Below are 18,522 nucleotides of genomic sequence, written 5' to 3'. Positions count from 1 at the left end.
ACGCACCCTTCTGGCATCTGCAGCTACTGCATGCAAATGGTACACAGACAAAACACTCATATCTAGAATTTGAAACAAATATGTTTAGGTATTTTAAAATTATTTCTCTTATTTTTTGAGATTATAATATAATTACGTCATTTTGCCCTTCTCTCTTCTCCTTCCAAACCCTACCATATACCCCGCCTCATTCTTTTTCATTAATCTGTGTGTGTGTATGTGTATGTGTGTATGTGCACACGCGTGTGTTTCTGAACACATGAGTATAACCTGTTCAATGCATAATTATAATGTTACTCACTTGTATGTTTTCAGGGCTGACCATTTGGTACTGGATTGTTACTGGTGTGCTCCTCCCTAGGGAAGACTCTGATTCTCAGTATCGTTTTATCGTTTTGGGGGTTTTTTGTTTTTGTTTTTTTCAGTAGACTTGAGGCTTCCTGAGCTTCATCCATGTTAGCGTGTCTAGCATGTTAGCGTGTCTAACATGTTAGTGTGTCTAGCATGATAGCGTGTCTAGCATGATAGCATGTCTACTATTGTTGACCATCTTCAACTCATGTTCAGGTAGTCATGCTTGTGAGACTTTCCGGGTGTAGCTTCTGATGGTTCCTAGGAGACACAGCCTCACAGCAAACTTTGCTCCCCTGAATCTCACAGTCTTTCTGCCGTCTCTTCCACAGTGTTCCCCAAGCCTGAGGTCTGGGTGTCTTCTAAGTTACCATTAGAACTGGGCTCTGTATTCTGATTGATTGTGGTTTTCTGTAGTGGTCTCCATATGTTGTAAAGAGAAGTTGAGAGGTGAACCTATACTTGAGTATTAGGGCACATTTTTAGGTTGTAGTTAGGGATTACTCTGATTTAATAGAGTAGAAGTTGTCAGTTTTCCTCCAAGGTCTGGGACTTAGGTGCCTGGGTTTCCAGTAGCAGACATGTTTTCTCACTTGTTGAGTGGGGTGTTTGTTTTGTTTTGCTTCCAGGCAGGGTTTCTCTGTGTAGCCCTGGTTGTCCTGGAACTCACTTTGTAGACCAGGCTTATCTACAACTCAAGAAATTCACCTGCCTTTGCGTTCCAAGTGCTGGCGCTAAAGGTGTGTGCCACCACCACCCCGCTTTGTCCAGTCTTAAATGCAGTTAGAGAACGGCTGGTGCCTGACAGCCATTAGGACAGTAATGCTGGCTAGCCATTGTTATGGTATAATCTTTAAAAGTCATTTAATTTAGAGGCCATGTGTGGTGATATATTCTTTAATTCCAATACTTGGGAGGCACAGGCAGGCAGACCTCTGAACCAGGGCTACGTAGTGAGACCTTATCTCAAAAATTAATTTTACCACTAAAATGATTAAAAACAATTTAATACATATAATAATCTATATTCATTGTTTAGAGAGAAATTGACCCCGGAAGTGATTGCATGGCATCATAACTCATTATTTGTAACTTCATTTTTGCCTTCATACATTTAACATTTATCCTTTAATAAGACTAAAATTAAAATTCTGTATTTTTTTCTGAGTTGTGTTGGGAAACCCCAGGTCCATTGAAGGATCATGTGACCAGCCTCCAGGGATTTGACCTAAGCAAAGTCAGTCCTATAAAGTACTGTCATGAGCATGGAGGTAACCTCAAACATAGGGACAGAGTGGCCCTATGACAGAAATGGTTGGGCCCACTGGGCTATTTGACCAAGCTGGAGCCCCTGAGCATGGGTGGAGGAGCATCCGAAGGAGCATTGTGGGAAGTCAGAGATGCAGGGGTCACAGCAACAGCAAAGACAGGGTGCCGGGGGCCTGACCAGGGATGGCCAGGGTGCCGGGGGCCTGACCAGGGATGGCCAAGGTGCCGGGGGCCTGACCAGGGATGACCAGGGTGCCATGGTGCCTGACCAGGGATGGCCAAGGTGCCAGGGGCCTGACCAGGGAAGGCCAGGGTGCCGGGGGCCTGACCAGGGAAGGCCAGGGTGCCGGGGGCCTGACCAGGGAAGGCCAAGGTGCCAGGGGCCTGACCAGGGAAGGCCAGGGTGCCGGGGGCCTGACCAGGGAAGGCCAGGGTGCCGGGGGCCTGACCAGGGAAGGCCAGGGTGCTGGGGGCCTGACCAGGGATGACCAGGGTGCCGGGGGCCTGACCAGGGATGACCAGGGTGCCGGGGGCCTGACCAGGGATGACAACCTTCCCTGAGCATTTGGAACCCTAAGCTTCAGAAGGGCCAAGGCCTATTGTAGCAGAATCAGGCACCTTCACCTTACAAAGGGCAGAAGCTTCATGCAGGTAGCCCACAGGCCAGTGTCAGAAGACTGTTTTACACCAGGCTATCAGGACAGGCCAGGGGCAAGACATCAGGGTGAGTTATCACAAATGTTGCGTCTCAGGATACAGATAAGTACAGTGTTCAGGGAAAAGCAGAGTTTGGGGCCAATACCTACTAAATTGTAATTTAGTTTATGAAGATAGGGTTTAGGTTTTATGTTTTTAAGAGGTGCCCCCCAAAAAGTGTTCCTTAGGGAAATCATTGCAATGCATCAGTTGCAGAAGAAGCAAAGTATTTAATAGACGCGTCTGTCCCAGAAAGTGAGATACTGCAAAGAACGGGAGAAGCGCATCATTGCTGGGTGCGGTACACCCTCAGTCCCAGCACTCGGGGCAGAGGCAGGCGGACTCTGAGCTCAGAGCCAGCCTAGCCCACTGAGTGAGTTCTAGAACAGTCAGGGCAAACAAACAAACAAACAAACAAACAAACAAACAAACAAACGTGTTAGACGTTAGCCATGGTGTGAAGGGCTCTAGTGATTGAGTCAAGGATACTTTGAGCATCAAAATATTAACAAAGGTGAAATGTATCCTATAGGGTAAGTGAGACTCTGTGATCCATACTGATATGTAAATGAATGAATGAAGGAAGACAGTACCAGTGCACAGAGATGGAGCTATGGCGAAGTATAGATGTTACCACTTGACAATACAGAAATAATTAGGCCAGTGAAGGCCAGAGCCAGTGGGCGAAAGACTGAGGAGGAACAGGTTGTCTAACTACCCCACAGTGTCCATACAATAGTTATTAATTTGTGAGGGATAAATAATATCATAGTAGAGAAATCTGACAAGCCCCCATAATCAAATATTCAAAGTGAATATGACTAGATGTGGGGCTGATTGACATCTCATGTCCCCTGGTGTGATGTACTGAGAAATAAACAACGTGTTTTTGTGATATTTCTGCCAACGTGAATAACCTCAATCGCATCACGAGATAAATCTGAACGAAGGGACACTGTACAGATGGCCTGCACTCTCAAATGTCAGCGTCATACAGCGCAGGCCTCCCAGAGCAAGGAGACGTGCGACGACTGTGGGCTTCACCTGGCCCTGAGATGACAAATAGGAAAGCTGGGGGAGGGCATTTGTTACAGGAGCACTGAAGTGGCGGCATTAATGCTGGAAGATCCTGACGCGAGGGCTCTCCGTAAGCTTCATTCCTGTTTGTTGTTACTCTTGCTGTCGCTTTGAAGTGGAATCTTGAACCTGTGAGTTCAGATTATCCTTTTGCCTTTGTCCCTGGTTGCTGGACTCACAGATACATGCCATTGTGTCTAGCTTATTTTTCTGTAATTTGCATAGCCTCATCTGAAATGACTTACAAAAAAGAGCCATCCCAGGGAGTGTATGTTGTGTGACTGATATACATGCCTGCTTGTCTCTGACTGGCCGGCTGGCTCCTTCCTCTCCCCACACTTCCAGGATTGCACTCACTGCAGACGAGCTTCCTAGATGCTCAGGCCATGTACCGAGCTTAGGCAGGGTGAGGACACTGGAGAAAAACTCCTACTGTGTGCGAGAAAAGGAATGTGCAGCTCTCTCAGGCAGAACCATGCAGGGTCCAGGCTGGGACAACCACCCAGAGATGTGCCCGTGTCCTGTGGCATGGCATCTTCTCAAGATTTTTTAGAACACAATGAAATGAAGAAATGGTTGCCTTACTTCAGAGTGCCTTGAGGCTCCACAGGGAGTACACACCCGTAAGGTATCTCCCAGAGCCCGTGCACATCTAGGAATCGAAGGACAGGCCGTGCTCCGGGCTTTCACCTGAGCATTTTCTGGTCCCGACCACTGCCAGTGTCCTCCATTCTTCCTCCTCTGTCTTTTCTCCTCTTCACAGATTCACTTTAAGTCAGATTATCCCAAGCGGAGTTTCTGTGTAACCCTGCACTGTGCATACTAGAGACAAGGCTGTGGCCTAGAATCCACCCTCCAAGGGCCCACGGCTGATCAGTGCTCTTCGCAGATGACCTTAAAATTGCTAATTGTTGAAAGAGCCCACATTTCTGTGTTATACGTGGGCCTGAGAATGATGGACCCAGCCCTGAGAGTCAAGACTGGCAAGTTCAGGTGTCAGACCTGTGTCAGGCAGCGTTCTCACATGGTCTCTGGTCCTGCCTGGCTGCTCTTGAAGTCAGGTCTTCTACTTGATAGACAGACACTTGTTCAGCTTAGCTAAGACATGACCAGTGGCCCTGGCAGATTGACATATTGCTGTCACCTGACCCGAACTGTGTGATTTCAGCAAATGCAATCACTTCCAATTCTGAGATCCCCCCTCTCCCTGCCTGTCCCACTTACGATTTACAGAGCGGTGGCAGCTGCTACTGGCCTCGCACACACAGCTGAGTTGCCTGCTGGCTGCGAGCATCCCAACAACCCAAGTGCTAATGGTATTTATTCAGTGCAGCCGGCTTAGCCCTGATGAACGGCGTTAATTCTCATTTATCACACTGCAGGCGAGCTGCATCCTCAGCATCCTTCTGTTGACTTTGAGTACACTGGTGTTGCTGGCTGCAGAGGGCAGGGCAGGCTTCTGACATTTTAGCACCTCAGATCCCTTCGTAGCATGCCACCCTACAGCCACCAGAACTGACCCTCTCTAGGCTCAGTCAGAACTCTGGTCCAGAGCCCACGGGCTAAGGGGAATGGAGCCAGCATGGATACAGCAGTACCGTCCAGGAGTCAGTTAGGCCTCCTTGTGAAGCAAGTCCACTATGACCATAGTCATAGTGTAACACATTGTTTTGTGTTTCACTGTTCATTAGACATTCTGTCACTAGTGGGAGTGGCCCGAGCCCTGATTCCAGGCAAAGAAACCATCCTAGGACCTACCCAGGTCACCTGCCACTGTTGACAGGTTTTCTCTGACCGTCCTGCAGGCCTTGGCCCTTGCACATCCTTTGAGCTTAGTCTTGCTACTTGGGCAAATCCACACGCATACCCTGAGCACATGGTGCTGTGTAATTGAGGACCTGTAGCTGGGTTGTCTGGACGGAAGTTCTTTCTGAGAGCAGCACAATGTCTGCTCAGGGCTGATGTAGCTAGCAAGCCTCCCTCCTGTTGTTTGTATCTACCTGCATAGTCTGAAACACTGGAAACCCCCAACCGGACCTTCCCTCCTGATTTCTTAGCCCTTTTCCTAGGAAGCACTAACAGCCCAATCGAGAAGGTGTTTTGTGGAACCCTGAGGTCATGAGATCCCAGGGCCAGTGCCCAGAGTTGTTTAACTGGGACACGTGGAAAGGCTAGGCAGCATACAGGCCCAGGCTGCCAATGCCAGTATCTGGCCACAGGCCTTGGTGTAGCTGTGTATGGAGTCCTTCTGTCCACAGCCCCACTTGGGACTCTGCTCCAGATGAGAGAGCAGATTTATTACCTGGGAAAGTTGTTTCAAAAATTCTTGAGAAGTCCTGCGGTTGTCTTCTTTTCTCTCAGATTTCCATCCCTGTGTCGGAACCCATTTTCCACTATGCTAAATGGCTGTGCTCCCTAGGACGGGTGGGCTGTGGTTGGCATGCATGGCTGTAGGTAGCGCCTGGTTTATGACCGCCTGCCTGAGAAGCCCTCTGTTCTGTTCCTGTGTTCTCGAGAAGGCTCTGACACTCAGCCCTGTGTGGTCTACCGAGGCCCTGGAGTCGGTGCTGAGATGGATCCGCTTGCTGGCTTCAGAGGGCCTGTAGGGATGGGGTGTCTCCGAGGAACTTCATGGGCTGATACAGTGTCGGGCCCCATGGCCCCCCTTCTTTGAGAGGAAGCGTTTGGTGTCAGTGAATTTCCCAGCATGGCATAGACCCTGTCTGCTGTGGGTGAATGTTCCTTAGCCACATGATGACAGAAGCGGCCCTAATTTAACTCACATTGATGAAGCAGACGCCTGTCTCAAGTAGGGGAAGGAGGCAGAGAGAAGCTCCGCCTGTCTGCAAAGGCTGTCAGCCTGCCATCTCCTGGGGCATCTCCATCCACCTCCACTGCTCCCCTGGCACAGTGTGGAATTGCCCTGGGACCGGCCAGCACCTCTGCATCCTTCCTGATGGGAGGACGCCAGGACCGAGGGATGAAGGAAACTGGTCTGACTGTTCTCAGCCCTGAAGCTGGTTCCAGCAGGAGGGGAGGGGGCAGACCATTTGTGGGGATGACTTAGACCCTCAATGCTGCATTTGTCAGCTTCGGGAGTCACTGGCTGGATGCTGGACCTCTTCTGAGGGCAGCAGTGTGGTACGCCATCTTTCCTGTTGCTCATCTTTCCTCTTCCTCCCAGATTGGAGCAGGACAGCTCACTGCCTCCAACCTGTCTTGCTTCCCAGGGCCCTGCCACACTGCTGGGGACACTGTAGCTTCCTGGCTAGGAATCGGAGGCTCCAGGGAACCAGCAGAGACTCATGGAGATTTCGGTGCCTGTTACAAGCTGCCTGGGTGTGGTTGTCCTCTGGCCTGACTCTTCTGTTATCTAGAACTCTTGCGTGGGCCTTTGAGTTGAAGAACCTGAATTTGCCAAAGAACATAACCACATAGGTCGCTGTGCTGGGCCATGGTGCAGGCTTGCAGTCCTAGCATGCATGAGCCTGAGACAGGAGGAGTACAGTGAAGTTGAGGTTGGCTTGGCCTTCATAGCAAGACACTGACTGCCCCAAGACAAAAACATAAACAAAAGAAAGCAGGGACGCGCCAAAGCATAGTGGTGCACACCTTTAGCCCTAGCACTTGAGAGGCAGAGCCAGGTGGATCCCCGTAAGTTCAAGGCCAACCTAGACTACAGAGTGAGTTCGAGGACAGCCAGGGCTATGTGGAGAGAACCTGTCTTGAAAGGAAGGAAAGAACATGCCAGGAGTCTTTTATCTGGGCTTCCCAATGTCTCCCTGCCTGGCACCCTCCTTATTGGGATTGAAATATTTTTAAGGATTTATTTTTATGCATATTTGCATTTATGTATGTATTTTATGTATGTGTGCATATTGTATGTATATGCACAAATATGTGTATGTGTATAATATGTCCTGATGTCTATGTGTGCAGCATGCACGAGTGATGAATGGGGAGCAGATGGGCTCCTGGTCCAGCTCAGAGCACAGAGTGGTCTCCCTGGCGAATGGCTGCCTAGGACTGGGGAGGAGGGAGCTCCCAGCAGTGGCTTACATGGAGGGGAGATCACAGTAGCACCTCTGGATGTGGTGTCAACTTCAGAATGGCCTGATGGTGGTAGAAATGATTTCTTTCCTGGAGCTCCTCAGTCTGTTGACTTCTAGGAAGCAGCAGGCTGGCATGCGACCGTTGGCTCTCTTGTCTCTGCCATAGGCCTTCGTACCCAGGTGGGTCTGCACACATTTATCCCCTTTTCCCCAGGTAAGAACCACCCCTGTGCTCCCTGCTCTTCCAAGGAAGGTCGGTGTGCTACTAGATCCCTAGCTCCTGGGCCCTGCAAAGTGTACAGTTTCTTATGTTTCTCCCCGCAGCAATCCAAAGGTCCAGGTGGAAGCCATTGAAGGAGGAGCTCTGCAGAAGCTGCTGGTCATCCTGGCCACAGAGCAGCCTCTCCCCGCCAAGAAGAAGGCAAGTCTGCGCCTTGCCCCTGCCTCGTGTCCGGCTCCTTCCAACTCACAGGGTCCTGAGCACAGCCCACTGCTGTCGCCAAGGCTCACACCAGCCAACTCGGAGGCCAAGTACAGCTGCAGCTCAGGGACCTTGCATCCCCAGGGTCCTGAGCCAGGCTGTTTGTTGCCCGTTTGTCTGCTTAGTTCTGTTGACATTATCTGAAGTCCCTGGCCTTCATCATCCTGAGTCCTGAGGCACACAGGGGCCCAAGGGAATAAAGCAGCCAGCAAGACTAGAGGCTGGGTCACCTGGGTCACTTGCCCTGGCCTTGCAGTTGGTACAGATCTGTGTGGCCCTCACTCACCCGTGCCGTGTGCCCCCAGGTCCTGTTTGCACTGTGCTCTTTACTTCGCCACTTCCCCTACGCCCAGCAGCAGTTCCTGAAGCTCGGGGGGCTGCAGGTCCTCAGGAGCCTGGTGCAGGAGAAGAGTGCGAAGGTACTGGCCGTGCGAGTGGTCACCTTGCTCTATGACCTGGTCACCGAGAAGGTGAGCGCCACGCCTGCTCTGCTTCCCCTTTGTTTTGCTCTGTGTTTGCTTCTGACATTTGACCAGCGTGACCCTTGGATGCCTCTGTCCGGCTGAGTGGAGGGACAGGTGAGTGGACAGAGAGGAGACACGTATCAGAGATTGTCGTATAAGACATGGCACCTCGCTGGAACCTGAGGGCTGGTGAGGGAGGGAGGAGGTAATTCGAAGTGTGCAGGCAGTCAGGCGTGGCGAGGAAGGCGTGGGAGCCATGCAGCAGCCAGGGGCCCAAAGAGCTAGGAGTCTAGAAACCTGGGTGCACTTCCTTTGTGAACTCTGGCTCTGAGCAGGGGCTCAGGATGGACCCCAATGGCTTGTTTTAGGAAGACTTGGTCTCTGGTCCAAGCCCAAAAAGCATCTTTTTTTTTTTTTTTTCTTTTTTTTCGGAGCTGGGGACCGAACCCAGGGCCTTGCGCTTGGTAGGCAAGCGCTCTACCACTGAGCTAAATCCCCAACCCCCAAAAAGCATCTTGAGAAGAGGGAAGCAGGCCTGGCTTCTTGGCCTCAGTAGAGGCCTGTCCTTAGCTCTGTGCAGGTTACTGTCTGGGGGAACAGGGCTGGCCAGTCCTGAGCTTGTGGTACACTATTGGAAGCCACACTCACACACCCTATCTTCCCGCTAGGCAGTGGGTCTCTCTGTCTCTGCCTCTCTCCTCTGCTTAGTTCTTCTCAATCTGCTGTGTGTCTTTGTCCATCAGAGACCCTGGATCCAGTGTCTTAGTTGTGCAGCTCAGAGCCAGGTGATAAGGCTTAGGCACATTTGGCGTCCTGAGAGGATGGCCCCGCAGGCCCCGAGGAGAGCTTGTCTATTGTCATTGTCAGGGAGAGCAGACTGTTTCTTCTGGACTCTCCTCTGTAAAAGCTGTGGATTCAGCCATTCTCCTCCGGGGAGGACAGTGGTGACCTCGGACCAGAGAGCTGTAGGATCTCATGTGGTCCCTTTCCATGTTTTTTGACACAGGAAAAAACCTGTGACCCAGGTTGGCCTCCAAGTTTTTGTGTAGCCAGGGTAACCTGTAACTGTAGCGTTTATCCTCCTGTAGTAATTGTCTCTGAGGTTTACTGCTTCCATGTCTACTAACCCAGGCCTAGTCTGGAAGCTTCTAGCCTCCACTCCTCACCATCATCTATGCCTAGAATGTTTGGAGTCTCTGAGACTTGCTGTGAATAAGATCACCTTTTCTTGCTTTCTAAATTCTGGCTGGTTCTAGCTCAAACTCCTCTCTAAGCTGACTGGCTCTATCTGGCTTCTCTCTCTTGGCTTTTCCTGAATTTGCTGTATTTGGCCTCATACTAGTTTGTCAATCTGTCCTAATCTTCTGGCTCCTTCTCATTCTCTGGTTCATTCTGTCTTCACCTATGTCTAGCTTGTTCGTTCTCTGCAACCTGTCTCTCTATAACTGTCCCAGTATAGCTGTTTTACTCCCCCGCCCCTCTCTCCCCCCTTTCTCCCCCCCTCCCCTCCCCCTCTCTCCTCCTCCCCTCCTCCTTTCCCCCCTCTCTCCTCCCCCTCTCCCCTCCCCCCTCTCTCCTCCTCCCCTCCTCTCCTCTCCTCCTCCTCTCCTCTCCTCCTCCTCTCCTCCCCTCCTCCTCTCCTCCTTCTCCTCCTCTCCTCCTTCTCCTCCTCCTCTCCTCTCCTCCTCCTCTCCTCCTTCTTCTTCCTCCTCTCCTCTCTCCTCCTCTCCTCCTCTGCTCCTCCTCTCCTTCCCTCCTCCCCTCCTCCTCTCCTCCTCTCCTCCTCTCCTCTCCTCCTCCTCTCCTCTCCTCCTCCTCTCCTCCCCTCCTCCTCTCCTCTCCTCCTCCTCTCCTCCCCTCCTCCTCCCCTCCTTCTTCTTCCTCCTCTCCTCCCCTCCTCCTCCCCTCCTTCTTCTTCCTCCTCTCCTCCCTCCTCCTCCCCTCCTTCTTCTTCCTCCTCTCCTCTCCCCTCCTCCCCTCCTCCCTCCTCATAAAAATTGGGCAGATCCTATTCGGTCAATTCTTTCTCTGATTTGCCACTCAATTAGACATCATGTTCAAACGTGGCAAATATGGCTGCTTCCTTCTGCAACCTAACTTTCCCTTTATTGTTTTGCATTGAAGATGTGTACTTAGGGTGTGTATGTATTCTGTGCTGAGGGATTAAAGGTGTGTGCTAATGGCGAGTCACTTCATCACTAGAAATGGGTTTTATCAGTAAATAACACAACCCTGGGGTTCATGGTGTGACCAAATATGTAACCTCTTGATCTTCCAGCTCTCGGTGCTAGGACCCCAGGCGTGAGCACACGCCAGGCCTGGAGCAGGAGTCTGAACCCAGGCCGTCTGGCCCCATGCTGTACCAACTGCCATGCTATCTAGGGATTTTTAAATAGTGTGTGTAGTGGTGTGTATACATGTGTGAGCATAATATGTGTATGTGGGTGCTGACAGCAAGACACGCATGTATAAGGTTCTGGGGACCAAACTCAAGTCGCCAGGCAAATGGAGCTGGAACCTTTACCACTGAGCTGTCTCATCAGCCATATGCAGGGATTCTTTTCCTTTTTTCTTTTTTTCTTTTTTTCTTTTTCTTTTCTTTTTTTCGGAGCTGGGGACCGAACCCAGGGCCTTGTGCTTGCTAGGCAAGCGCTCTACCACTGAGCTAAATCCCAACCCATATACAGGGATTCTTACTCACTGGTCAGATCCTGGGAACAGGGACTGGGTCCTCATTTTGGTTTTTCCAGCACCCAACACTGTGTGCTGGTGTTTTGGTGACTGGATGGATGGACAGACAGACGGATGCACAGATGGATGAGAGAGCATGTAAAAGGCCAGAAATCCCGTTGGTTGCCTCCCAGGAGGTACCTAGCATCCCCGAGTCATCCAGAGAGCAGCTGAGCATCCGCTAATGCAGCCCAGTGCAGGCTGACGGCTCTTCTCCCCGCCCTACCTGCCCTGCAGATGTTTGCTGAGGAGGAGGCTGAGCTGACCCAGGAGTCCTCCCCAGAGAAGCTGCAGCAGTACCGGCAGGTGCAGCTCCTGCCCGGCCTGCGGGAACAGGGCTGGTGTGAGATCACGGCCCAGCTCCTGGCCCTTCCAGAGCACGACGCTCGGGAGAAGGTGCTGCAGACGCTGGGCGCCCTCCTCGCCACCTGCCGGGACCGCTACCGTCAAGACCTGGAGCTGAGCCGGACACTGGGCAGTCTCCAGGCAGAGTACCAAGCCCTGGCCTCCCTGGAGCTCCAAGAAGGTGAAGATGACGGCTACTTCCGGGAACTGCTGGCCTCCATCGACAGCTTGGTGAAGGAGCTAAGATGAGGCTGCCACGCTGAGACAGGACTGGATGGATGCTGCTAGTGAGAGCTCTGGTGGGCTCTTCAGGGGACAGCAGCCAGGAGGAGGACTTCCCTACTGGGGCATGAGCTTTTTCTGGGCAGAGCTGGCTGGGTCATTAAACAGAGACATGTAGATTGTGCTCTCTCTCTCTCTCTCTCTCTTTCTCTCTCTCTCTCTCTCACTCTCATGTCTGGGCACCGTGCCTGGGAGGCCTGGGGGTGGTTCAGTGAGCCGCTGGTGATGGGCCGCAGGTGACATGCTGGCCAAGAAAGGCCTTCTTCTAAGAGTTGACAACCTCTGGCTATTTCACTTTGAAAGCCATTTAACCTCAGACAAAAAAGAACACACAAAAAAGTAAAGAAAGACATAGGACACAGGTAAAGCACTGCGTGGTGTGGGCACTCAGCCCTCCCTTAGTCTCCCTGCCCACCTCAAGCTATGAGGACCTGGGCAAAGGCCACTGGCACCGGCAAGGCCTGTGAATGTCTCCACAAGGAACTGCTTAGTCCACCATGAAGCAAGTGGGCCCATGCTGCTGCAGCCCACACGGGGGACGACGCAGGGTGTCCATACGTGCGGGTATCCATTTGGGAGAGAAGTAATCCTGTTTCAGCTAACGGTGGATGCCCAGACCTGCTCAGATACTAAACAGGGCAGAGGTGCCCCGGCTTGTGCCCTGCCCCCTCCAGTGTCCAGGGTTAGCTAAGGAAGGGCAGACCCAGCCTGGCAAGTCTGGACCCCCACCCCAGAGACAGAGTGCCAGGCTGGGAGCCTGCTGCAAGTTGCCATGGCAACCCAGATCTGGGCTTTCCTGATTTGGATTCTGGTGAGTTTGTTTTTCAGTCTTTCCCAGTGCACCAAAGGCTGGCTCCTGCTGGCTCCTCAGCTCCCCTTCCCAGCCCCCCCCCAGCCCCCCAGCCCCCACCCCCACCCCAGGAAGGCAAGTTGGGAAGGTCACTGTTGAATAGCCTGGGTGTCGGCGCCAGCACCGACACAGTACCGAGAATCGGGCGAAAGCCTACGGGATGAAAGAAACACACACACACACACACACACACACAGGTTATCGTGTCAAGCCAGGAGAGGAAGAGAGAGAGAGAGAGAGAGAGAGAGAGAGAGAGAGAGAGAGAGAGAGAGAGAAAGTGGAAGAGGGGAAGGAAGAGTGAGAGTGAGGAAGAAGAGTGAGAGACTCCTGTAGCTTTATTCACCACTTATATACCCAAGTCTCCAGGTAGAAAATAACTGGGAAGCACAGTGGGAAACCCTGGCTCGTGACTACCTGGCTCCTGACTTCGGTAACAAAAGACCGACTAGGAGACCTGAATTAATTAGGGAGAAATCCGAGAAAACCAGCCTAAATCTCAAGGATAAAGGCTGAGGAAGCAAAAGGCAGAAGTAAATTGACCACCACCCAGGTGTGGTCCAGGTGTGTGGGTTCCACATGCATCAGCGGGCTCAGCAGAGGTCATGCAGTGGAGACACCGGGTGTTTACTACTTGGTCTTTTCTTCCTGTGCTGTAAATACATGGGAGAGCCTCTGTCCAACAATCCCATGACTTTTACTGTGGCCATGCAGTTACAAAGCGGCCAGGCCCAAATCCAATATGACTCACTACACCTGGGTTTGAGAAATCTCAGCTTCATAGACCCAGAGAAACAAAGGGTAAGGGATGGTCCCATTTCTTGCAAATCCTTTCTTGGGTCTTCCTCTCCGCAGCCCTCTGCCCGCATAGCCACGAAGAAGCAATGAGCTGGTCGTAGGCAGCAGCCCATGCTTTGGGAAAGCTGTTTCCATTACGGGGATCAGAATTCAGGCTGCCAACCTGGGGTACCACTGCCCTTTGGCCTAAAAGCCCCACGGCCGTGGTGGTACATTCTTCAGGGGAGTGAGGACTGTTACTTAGAGAGCCTACGTGCTGCCTGAGCTGCCACACAGCAGCCATTCTATGGAAGGTGCGCACATGGTCACCGGAAACAGGGGCAGGAGAAATGGCCCTGCTGCCTTAGCCCCGAGAGGGCGTGGTCCGGGAGGGCTATGCTGAGTCAAGAGACACTTGAGCGATGTGGATTTTAGAAAGGAACAAGGTGAGGGCTGGAACAGGGCTGGCCTTCGGAATGGGGAGCTGCCAAGGAGGCCTAGCCAGGTCTCTGCAGTACTCACTGAGCCCTGGAGAACCCTGCAAGCCCTGGGGGTGGACATGGAAAGGGTGGCCATGAGAGGAGTGCCACCGCTAGAGGCTTGTTTAGGTACCCGCTGTCCCTTCTGCCCTCACTGCGATGCCTGGGTATCACACCTGTAGTCCCAGAGCAGATTAGGGTTGTGAGCCCTGGGGGCACGGAAATAGCTTCTGGGACTGTAGTAAGGGGGATGGACCGAGCTAGCTTCTGAGCCACAGGCCAGGTATGGAACTTCTTTACACAACACCCAGTCATCCCCCTTAAGGCATCCTCGAAAGTGAGGTTACTGTGGAACCTGGCATCCTCCAGGTTGTCTCCTGGATTGGAGCTGAGAAGCCATGCTTCTCAGTTGTAGACTCTGGTCCTGTTACCCTGGTCAGTCAGCCCTGGCTGGGGCTTCTGGGTACAGAAAAGCCCTTCTCTGCCTTTCAGTGCTGCCCTGGGTAGGCAGGAAGCATGGCCAGGACTTGAGGCCATTGAGCATGACAAGGTTGCAGCCACCAAATCTGGGTGACACCACCTACCTGTGTCACATGGTGGGACCTATAGAGCTATAAGCGTCCTACAACTGATACAATCCTGCCCTCATGTGAGGACAAAGGACTACAGAGTGGGGTGGTGGCCAAACCTATCCCATCCCTCAGCAGGCTTGGTTTTCATTCACTTTCTTACTCGGTTTTCCCCTCAAATTGTACTGACTGCTCTGAGAAGAGTCAGCCAAGACTCCTGCTCTAGGGGTTTGAAGCAGGTGGTGGTGACTTCGACAGTGACAGAGCTGAGCAGATCAGGGAGCGTCCCTCAGAGATCGATGGTGTCCAAGCTGAGACTTGAAAAATAACCCAGGCCCAGGTAAGGTTTTGAGGGTTTCGGCAGAAGAGGAGAAACACCTCCTTGAGAAGCCCACACAGAGTTGTGGGAGGGGCCGGGATGCCTAAGGTGCAGCCACGTGGACCACTAAGGACCAGGTGATCCAGGGCCTGTCAACCTCGTCTTGGAGCGTGTCCTCATGTGTCCTCATCGTGACACAGTATGGAGCAGCCTGGCCAACGCCCCTCCCTCATTTGTTCATTTCTCCACACACGCTCTGGCTGAGTGCTGTGTGTGGGTCAGGCCTGGATGAGCAACAGGGAGACGGGTGAGAACAGTAGCAGAGGGGGGCAGAGCCCTCAGAAGTTGAAGGGCCTGACCCATGGGGGATCCATGGGAGCCACAAACATGTTGAGGTAAAACAGCCCCTCTTACAAATTACATGTTAGACTCTGGCTCACCAATAGATTACGAGTCAACAGTCATGTTATAAATTAATAAAACCAAGCAAAACACCCAAAAGAAAATGAAAAGAACAAAATTGGAAACAAACAAACAATAACAACAACTGTTGGGGCTGGAGAAATGGCTCAGTAGTTAAGAACACCAAATACTTTTCCAGAGGACCTGAGTTCAATTCCCAGCAACCACATGGTGGCTCACAGCCATCTGTGATGGGATCTGATGCCCTCTTCTGGTGTGTGTGAAGAGAGTGACTCTGTACTCACATGCATAAATATACATAAAATAAATATTTTTTAAAGAGTTTAAAGGCAGACATGAGACTGAATGATGGCTTTGCCAGGTACGAGTCACAAATAAGCAGCATCACAAAGGGACCACCATCATGGTCCTCGAGCTCTAAAAGATAAGCAGATAAACCACCACCAACTCGGTAAAGTTCACTGTAACGTCCTGGTTGACAGCTCGGGAGGAAACAGCGGGCCAGGTCCTGAAAGCTGGTTCTATTGCTCTGTAAGATTGTCCAGGAGCTCAGGGCTGTAAACGCCACATTCACTGCTTTGCAGATCGTAGGGTGTAAGTGTGAAGACACACTTCTCCTGGGTGTGGCAGGGCCTGTGTCCAGGCCTTTCCTGACTTTGGAGGAAATCTCCTGGCACAGTCACCTCTGGAGCCACAGAAATGGTGCCACTCTGAAAGCTGCTGTCCCTGTCTGCCACTTTGTGGGTGTTTGCTCGTGCACTGGGACTGGGAGAGCTGGTTGGCTCAGCTCACCCAACCGAGAGGGCATTCAACAGCTCTTAGACGTAGAACACTGGTTGGTTTTAATGTCAGTTTGTCACAAATTAGAATCACTAACTAGGGAGGCTCACTGAGGAACAAAATGTTCCCACCCCAAATGTGGGCGGAACCTTCTGGGAGCAGCCCAGTAGAAAGGGGTGGGGCAGGAGTGCTGGCCTTTGGCTTACTCAGCCCTCCCCTCCACTGGTGCGGATTCCTTTGCTGTCAACCAGAACCAATGTGCCGTGCTGTGCCATGACTGACTGAGCGAGGACGAGCGACTCCAGGTTTTTGCCATCAGATCAGGACTATAGAGTTGTTCCCAGGTGTGTGTGTGTGTGTGTGTGTGTGTGTACACGTGCGTGTACACGTGTGTGTACATGCGTGCATACATCAGCCCGCCCATTTGTTCCATTCCTCTGGAGAGCCTAAGTGCACCACCCAGAACGAAAAGTTTTCACAGACTAGAAACGGAAGGAAGGTCCCTGACCTCATAACCCTGCACCTGCCATCCTCCGACATAGCGGGGACAGACAGAAATCATCCCTCTAGGACGGACACCTAGGACAGAGGTGTTACAGCTCTGCAGGTCCTGGGTGGGCCTTAGCAGCAACATAGAGTAGGAAGCAGACAGGTGACAGATGGTCAGTGTGTGACACCCATAGGCCTACAGAAGGTCTCTTGGAGCTGTTACCTTTGTAAAGGACAGGGTGCAAAAATCTGTGCACCGAATCAACATGTCGGCATATAGTCGCATAAGTAATTAGATATTAGAACCTGAAAGTGGGGCTTCACTGCAGGAATAGAGGACCATGTGTGGTTTATGCTGGCAAAGGTGCAGAGGCTGCGTTGGCAACTATAAAATGCCAAGATCTCAGTAAACGGGAGGCATTCCGGGCTCCTGGGCTGGACAGCGGTGCGTCCACCTCAGCACAGGTAATCTTAGGTGCAGATTATTACGAGTGTTGCCTGAAAATTTAAGTGGAAACACAAAGGCATTCCAATACTGAAATAATTTTGGAGAAAAAGGGCTCACAGTGGCTAATAAGACTTCAAGCCCATAGGAATCGGGACCAGTGCCTTGATCAAAGAGCAACGCGTGTGCGAGGAGACTTTAATCCCAACACTTGAAGGCTGAGGCGGGCAGATCTCCGCGTTTGAGGCTAGCCTGGTCTACACAGTCAGTTCCAGGACAGCCAGGGGGTTATGTGGAGAGATTTTGTCTGTAGGCAGACAGACATATAATAGGTAGATAGGCAGACAGACAGATACAGATCAATGAATCAGAGACCCCCCCCCCCCAAATAACTCCCCCTATGGTCAGGGCTGACCTTCGGGATTCTAGAGTAGACCTGAAACACAGACCCTGCCTAACTCTAAAACTGCCTGTTTTTCTTTCCTATCTAGTGCTTCGCTATATAGACCAGGCTGGCCTTGAACTCGCAGATGTGCCTGTCTCTGTCTTAGCTGTGCACGTGTGCTCTGTACCTATAACTTACAACTTTGAGACAGAATAACAGAATGAGAACAGCTCCTATTTACCCCCATATTTCCTGGGAAGAGGATTCATTCCTATTGCAGATCACAACAGGTTCAGCAAGTGGTTTTCCCTTTCCCTCCGTTGAGAGTGGCCTTTTGTGAGAGGGCATGGCAGGGTTTCTGCAGGTCTGTCAGAGCCTCTCTACCACCTACCCTTGCACTTTGGCGCCACTATTAAGTAAAAAAATCAGTGTTCCTTGAAGGTCAATGCTGCATTCCCTTGACTGGGTACCTCTGATAGCCAAGGTGACTTAGTAAGTCACTCCTGGGTAGGTGGCAGACGCAATGGAGATCACTGGATGAAGGCCGATGCTCGTAGCAGATTAGAGCTAAGCAGTGAGGCTCTCTCACTCCAGACAGGCAGGCAACGTGAAGAGTATGAAATGTTAATTTCTATCATTCCCATTTAATATGGGAGCACAATTGACCAAGGGTAACCAAAGCAGAGAAGAAGCAAAGTTAACCACTAACCACTAACCACGAAGGTGATTTTGCTGAGACCGGCTCTCTCTTAAAATAACCTGGCTGTTGTTGAATTTAGAGATCCGCCTGCCTCTACCTCCCTAGTGCTGGGATTAAAGGTGTGGGCCACCAAAGCCGGCTGATTTTTGACAAAGTGCAAATGTGAGGAAAGACTGTCTTCTCACTAAATGGTGCCATAGCAATTCAACCTCTGTGGACCCCGGTACCTCACGACTACTACACAATTGAGTTTAAGAGCAATCGCGGACCTAAATCTGAATCTTCTACAAGAAATCAGGAGGCAAACCTTTGTGGTCTAGATGACTCTAGGCAAAGAGTTCTTAGATATAACACTGACCTACCATCCAGAAATTTTAAAACTTCACAAATTGGACTAAAAACCTGCTAAGAAATTAAGAAAATAAGAAGCTACAAACAAAATCCTTTGCAAATCACTTATTTGACAAAGGGTTTGAATTCATGTTTAAGGAATTCTCAAAGTCCATCTGTACAGTCAACCCAATGAGAATGGGAACGGCACGTCACCAAAGCCACGCGGATG

At 51.3% G+C, this 18,522-nt stretch overlaps 1 protein-coding gene across 6 annotated transcripts in view; it reads left to right on the top strand.

Annotated features, from left to right (window-relative positions):
- Sil1 (SIL1 nucleotide exchange factor) overlaps nt 1-11,864 on the top strand; it is a 231,934-nt gene extending 220,070 nt beyond the window's left edge. For all 6 annotated transcript variants that reach the window (XM_008772025.4, NM_199376.1, XM_017600905.3 and 3 more), the window contains 3 exons: nt 7,770-7,866; nt 8,232-8,396; nt 11,358-11,864. In XM_008772025.4, coding sequence (XP_008770247.1) covers nt 7,770-7,866; nt 8,232-8,396; nt 11,358-11,714 — 619 coding nt within the window. In that variant the 3' untranslated portion in view covers nt 11,715-11,864. The remainder of the gene's footprint in view (nt 1-7,769; nt 7,867-8,231; nt 8,397-11,357) is intronic.
- The last annotated feature ends 6,658 nt before the right edge of the window (nt 11,865-18,522 follow it).

This window comes from Rattus norvegicus, chromosome 18 (genome assembly GCF_036323735.1).
Source record: "Rattus norvegicus strain BN/NHsdMcwi chromosome 18, GRCr8, whole genome shotgun sequence".
Classification (NCBI taxonomy): domain Eukaryota; kingdom Metazoa; phylum Chordata; class Mammalia; order Rodentia; family Muridae; genus Rattus; species Rattus norvegicus.
The sequence above is the reverse complement of the archived record's forward strand: the minus strand, read 5'-3'. Positions and strand labels throughout refer to the sequence as shown.